Genomic DNA, 6,195 nt, shown 5'->3' on the forward strand with positions numbered 1-6,195 from the left:
CTAGTGTTTTCCCTGGCAGGGGCATGGGCCCCTCCATGCAACTAGATTGATGGTCTGGCACGAGAAGGAGAAGTGATGAGTTAGCCAAGTTGCTGCTTTTGCCGTGTTGTTGGATTAAACGACTGTGTCGCTCATATCCCGGCGTGCTTTATGCGGTGTTGGTTTTCTAGTTCCACTGCCATGTGGTGTTGGTTTTCCCGGCGTGCTTTATGATTTTATTGTTCTTGCTTCCTCAAATTTTGTGTGTCCTATGCATCATTGCGACCACGAAATGTTTCTTATATCAGTTTGTTTGCTCAATTGAGTTGTTCATATGAGCATCATGTGCATGAGAATTTGAAGGATTTGTGAGGAAGACCAGATGCAACGAAACTCACAATGTGGAATTGTAGTGGCATGGCTAGTGCCCCGTCGATCCTAGGATCTAGGTGGCCACTGGCCAAGTCCCTACGACCCCCCCTTAGCCGCACTGCCGCAAGCCGCCCTCCCGGCATCCCCCTCTGACCCAGTACTGCGCCAACCTCTATCGACCGTTGGGTGCGCGGCCCTACCCACCTTCTATCTTCCGCAGTTCTGCTGCTCCGTTTTTTATTTTTTGACTCCCCCCCATATATTAAAACTTAAAATAGTTGAATACAATCATTTCTTACAATATGCGCCACGCATGATGGAAAACTATTACAGAGCAAACCATCTGACCTATTATCAAAGCTAAACTTCACAATTTGGTGAGCTGCCACATTGGCTTGTCTATTGATCTTCACTGGCTTAAAATTTGGTAGGAGCTTGTTGATGGCTATCGCTTCCTTCTTCAGATCCATGAGAGATGATCTATCAAGCTTATCATGTGCAAGGAAGGAGGCCACAAAAGTGCAGTCTGTTTCCAAAGTAACAGGCTTTTAAAAAGTGATACCTAAAAGGCCAGCAAGACACACCCGAAGCTCCGCTTCATCAATGCTGGTACACATACCAATATAGTCCCAGGAAGAGACAATGACCATGCCCGCCGAATCTCTGGCAACAACCGCCACACTAGCAGAGCAATTTGTACAAGAGTACTCTACGGTCTGCACAAAGGTAATTTCTCCTCTCTTTCTTAAAAAATCACATGCCACTTCTTTTTTGTAAGCCCATGGCACTGATTGCTACTCTTTGTAATTGTTTGCCCATGTCATTGATTGCTTTGCTATATTTGTTTGCAGAGGTAGTACTTTATTACAATTATTGCTACAATGATAGTTTGCTGCTATTATCGATATATCGTTATTAACTCATTGATGTTGCTATATTACAACACATTTGTTATCCTATTGTACTGCATTGATTATTTTTACAAGAATACCAAGGACCAAATTTCTGGGCCCCCTCACCAGGTGAGTGGTCGGGGAAATGCGATGCTACGAGTGGGTGGATGAAGCGTGCCTCGTTCTCGCGGTTTCGCTCGTGACGAACGCTTGCCTAGTGACGACGTGGCAAGTCGCTCATGTTCTAATTGAACACCTTTCATTTATAATATGATCAAGGGAGAAGGCGGTTCTTTTACCAACCATATGCAGATCTTACAATAAGAAGAAACATTTGTCGGTATCAATCCATTTGCCACTCGGCAAAAATTCTTTTCGAGTTTCCATTTCTTCGTTCGGAATCGCCAAGATCCACGCGCTCGATCCAACGGCCCTCGAGTCAGTTGGAGCGAAAACCGTTCCCACCGAATATCAATTCTATATATAACGTATTTGAATTATTATTCTCGTTGGGATTCAAGCAACAATGTTGATGCCAAAGGAAAAAGACCATGCTCCTGGCCCACATGTCATTGACCAACCATTCACGCCGTCCTGGCTCCTGAATCCCCGATCCAAAAAGGCAGATCTCATCTCGGCACGTTCGTCGCCTCGTGCGCATCACCACTTCACCACAATCCCCATTTCCCAAAGCTCGACCAAAGCCGTGACACTCCTCCCCGCCGCGGCCCAAACCCTAGCCACCCCCGCCGATCCCAATGGCCGCCGCCCACCACCGGCCCCTCCACGCCCTCCTCGGCGGCGGCGCAGGTACGCACGCACGCACCCCCCTCCCGATTCCGCCGATCTGTGGGACTGACTGACTGACCCTGCCCCGCCGCTGCTCGCCCAGTCGCCGACCTGCTCCTCTGGAGGCGGAGGAACGCCTCCGCGGCGGCCGTCGCGGGCGCCACGCTCGTCTGGTTCCTCTTCGAGCGCGCCGGGTACAGCCTCGCGTCGGTCCTCTCCAACGCCCTCCTCCTCCTCGTCGTCATCCTCTTCTTCTGGGCCAAGTCCGCCTCGCTGCTCAACAGGTCCGTCCATGCGTTTACTCCCCACTTTGCTCCCGCTGGCGCCCGGCCTGCCTCGCCACTCCAGTCCAGAGTAGGAGTAGCTCTCGTTCGAGATCTGATCTAGAACTGAACTGCTCCCCTGTCTTGCTATGGCCGTACGCTCTGTGTCTACTGACGAGTATCGGGTACAGATTAGGATCATAATTGGAGTAGGTCCAGTCGCGCAAATGTTGCTGTATCACACTGTCCTGGATATCTTACTGCCGAATTGCTTGTTGGATTGTTCAAACTGAAGTCGTCCAGTCGGTTTGCTACAATGTGTATTACTGTACTTCAGACGTTTTGTAGAATTTGGGCCTGAGCTCTTTGGAATTTGGTCCTAGATTGAGATTAATCTTTGGAAGATGTTAGAGTGGGTTCAAGGTTGGATCTACCCATTCAGTGTGCAGAGGATCTTCTAATTTACCACTAGCGCACTAGTTATCATGAACCTACATGCTCCCTTCTCTACAAAGTAAAGACTAAAGAGGTTCCTTAACTTTACAGTCAAGTTATGACAGCAGTTTGATATTCCTTTTGCTAGCACATGTCCTTTATCTCTTAGCATATACTGTAATTATGATGTGTAGGTCTCTTACAAAAACAATCTGTCTGTGTTTCCATAGTTATCTGTATTAAGTGCTCCACACTTGCCTTTCAACATGGATAATCCATAACCAGCTTTAGGAGCTTGTTGCAATTGGTCACAACGTGGGTTTCTGTTAACTTGATGGAGACTAGTTATAAACTAGTCGGTGCATCTTAATTGATTATTGCGTGGCATTGTTTTGCACTTCATTTATTTATGCAATATCGCAATAACAAGTACTGTTGTTTGCAGACCTCTTCCACCACTGCCTAATCTAGAGGTCTCAGATGGGGTCGTTGAGAAAGTTGTAGGTCGGGCTCTTGTATGGATAAACAAGGTGTTGGCTGTTGCCCATGACATTGCCATCAAGAGAGACCGGACAGTTTTTATACAGGTATCTCTCTTGCGTACCCATCACTTGCTCGTGCGTGCACGTTTCAGATACTTGCACACACACAAACTTCTCTCTGTACTGTGCCTCATGTACGATCACCTTTTGTCTCATTGTCTGCTCGGTGCAAAAGGTTATAATGGCTCTATGGGTGGTTTCATGTATTGGGATGCTCTTCAACTTCTTTACGCTCATTTACATTGGTGAGTTATAATGAATTTTCATATTTTTGTCCTCTTGGATTTCTGCAGTATTTGGATTACTTTTTTTACACCAAGTTGACACCATTTGGGCTTTCTTTCAGGTGTACTACTCGCTCTGTTGGTTCCCCCGGTATATGAGAGGCACCAGGATGTTATTGATGAAAAGGTTGGTTTAGCACACAGCATACTGTCAAGGCAGTTGAGTACCGTCGCTAGCAAGACAGGGCAACCACCTAAACAAAAGAAGGCTGAGTAGAAGAAATATTTTGGCCCATTTGGTGAGTTCTTAAAGCAACTATTTTTTTCGCATCTATATGGTATATTATAAACCGAGTGATCCAAACAAGCTAATAGCTTCCGTGTTGTACGGAGTACATCCTTAGCATTTTTCTGGGCGTAGTTAACATTGTCTGTGGAATTTGTTCAATGCCTCTTGGATCTCAAGTTTGGGCAGTCGCTAAAAATCCCTGGAAGATGCTATCGAAGGGCCATTATAATGCTTCAAAAGTGTCTTTTATGTTGTATTGACAGAAGGCATGAGACGTGAGGTGACTAGAGTTTAGTAGGGCCTAGAGGCTAAAATATAATTGTTAGAAGCTACTACTATAACTCCTTTTTGAACATATTCTGGGATCATAATGTTGTTTCCTCTTTTTGAGAGGGACTCTGTGACATGATTAAGTCATAAGAAGAGCTCCAATCAGTCTGTTTTAGAATTTAATAGAACTGTCTATGTTGGCTTTAAATATGCCAAGACTTATATTTGTATCACTTTCAGTTTATCAGCATCATGATTAAGTCGAAATTAGTTGTTATCTGTCTGTTTTAAAATTATAGAACTGCCTCTGTTGGCTTCAATATGCAAAGAATCATATTTCTATCACTTTCAGTTTATCAACATCAATGAGTCTACCTCAAAAGAAAAGAAAAAACATCATGAGTCGGGCTCACCACTAGCCGCATTTTTTGGGCATATTTATTAACTATTGTAACCTATGCTGCTCACATAGTTTTATGGTATATTATGATTCTCCTACTACTGTAGCTTGTCTTTCTGTTTACATATCGTTAGAGGAACAAATTCAAACGAATTGCCGCCACCCGTTGCTCTACACAAAATGCATGTCAGGACAGAGAATAGGCTCTTCAATCCTTAACAATCGTGTCATTCTTTGAAGTTTCTACTTGATTTTTAATCTCATGGAGTATATAAGTACTCCCTCTGTTCGGAATTGCTTGTCACAAAAATGAATGTATCTACAACTAAAATACATCTAGATACATTCATTTCTTGGACGAGTAATTCCGAACGGAGGGAGTACATTGCTTTATTTTGAGTTCTGGCATCTCACAAGTCTAATGTTTTCAAGTCATTGAGTTTCTTTTGGGCTTTCTTTCTAGAAAGAAAGAACAATCCCATGGAGCACAATATATTGTCTGCTGGATAAAAGAATACTGAAATAGGGTAGCATTATGTCGTTTTTTTGTGGTTATGGAAGTTCATAGTTTATGCTATGGAAGCCTACTTGCAGGCTATTTTATTAAACCAATGAAATAATATTTTCAGAAAAGGATACCTAATAGTAGTGTATGCTCAAACATTAATCCCGAGGACTCATTGGCACAAGAGAATTTTTCTGAGGTTACTTTTGAAATGGCTAGTGTTCGTCTGTCTGTTTTTGTTTACAAATGTTATCAAATATCATCACCATTTTCCTGGCGATGGCTGTGTTTCTTAACCATGGCTCCTTTTTTGGCTTATCAGGAAGCTCTCCAGTTGTCCTACTATGTTACAAACACCGTGATCCATCCACCGCTGAGAGTATTTCTGGATATCCAGGGCATAATGTTTAACTGCTGATACGTGGGTTTAGATGCACGCTCTTCAATCTGGGAAGTGGAATGATTTGTATATTGTTTCCATGAACATGAAACTTGTCGAGGTTTACCATGGGCACATCTTGTGGATAATGCTGTATACCTTTGCTCGCAACATAGCTCTCTCTACGTGCGATGTTGTGTCTTGCATGTACAAATGCGGTGCTTGCTCGTGTCTGTCGTTGGTTCTGTATGTCTATTCTGCAGTATCATGTCGCAACATGATTCCTAAGGGTGGTTGCACTGAAAAGGTACCACGTGTAGCTGGGGAGTTGTATGCTGTATATACTAACCACTTGCAATGCGTGCTCTGCGTGTTTGAACTTTGAGGCCACTTTTTGAACCCAAAGTTCCAGCTCAAAGGTCCTTAATTGACGGGCATTTTTATCTTCCGTTCATACAGGCTTTAATCACCACTCGCTCAACTGAAATGCTCGTCAATTTGTGGTCTTTGCTTTTACTCTTTGCACAAACAATAACACAGTTCAGTTGGTTCTTTGCAGGTCTTTTGTTCCGGGGGGAACGCCTATAAATCAGTTAGCTGATTTCTTTTTGTGTCATTTGAATTTTGGCCACGATTGCGCCACACTGATCATCTTCAACCTCTTTCTTCTTACGGCGCAACCGCCAGCCTTTGCATCGCCCCATCCCCCTACCTCCACCCCAGCAGCCGGTGGGCGCCTTGCTGCCCTGCCCTTCCCTCGACCTTTCCCCCGTGGTCGCTCCTTGATGTTGCAGTGACCATCCCTCTAAGAGCATCTCCAAAAACTGGACCGCGCGCTAAAATCTGGATTTTTTG

At 44.3% G+C, this 6,195-nt stretch overlaps 1 protein-coding gene across 1 annotated transcript; it reads left to right on the forward strand.

Moving 5' to 3' along the window:
• Nucleotides 1–1,886: 1,886 nt before the first annotated feature.
• On the forward strand, nt 1,887–5,725 carry LOC119357004 (reticulon-like protein B11). Its single transcript, XM_037623989.1, has 6 exons — nt 1,887–2,054; nt 2,137–2,317; nt 3,177–3,318; nt 3,449–3,518; nt 3,620–3,796; nt 5,284–5,725. Exons 1-5 carry the CDS (start codon nt 2,003–2,005, stop codon nt 3,772–3,774), a joined length of 600 nt encoding a protein of 199 aa, XP_037479886.1. The 5' UTR covers nt 1,887–2,002; the 3' UTR covers nt 3,775–3,796; nt 5,284–5,725.
• The last annotated feature ends 470 nt before the right edge of the window (nt 5,726–6,195 follow it).

This window comes from Triticum dicoccoides, chromosome 2A (assembly GCF_002162155.2).
Source record: "Triticum dicoccoides isolate Atlit2015 ecotype Zavitan chromosome 2A, WEW_v2.0, whole genome shotgun sequence".
NCBI classification, from domain to species: domain Eukaryota; kingdom Viridiplantae; phylum Streptophyta; class Magnoliopsida; order Poales; family Poaceae; genus Triticum; species Triticum dicoccoides.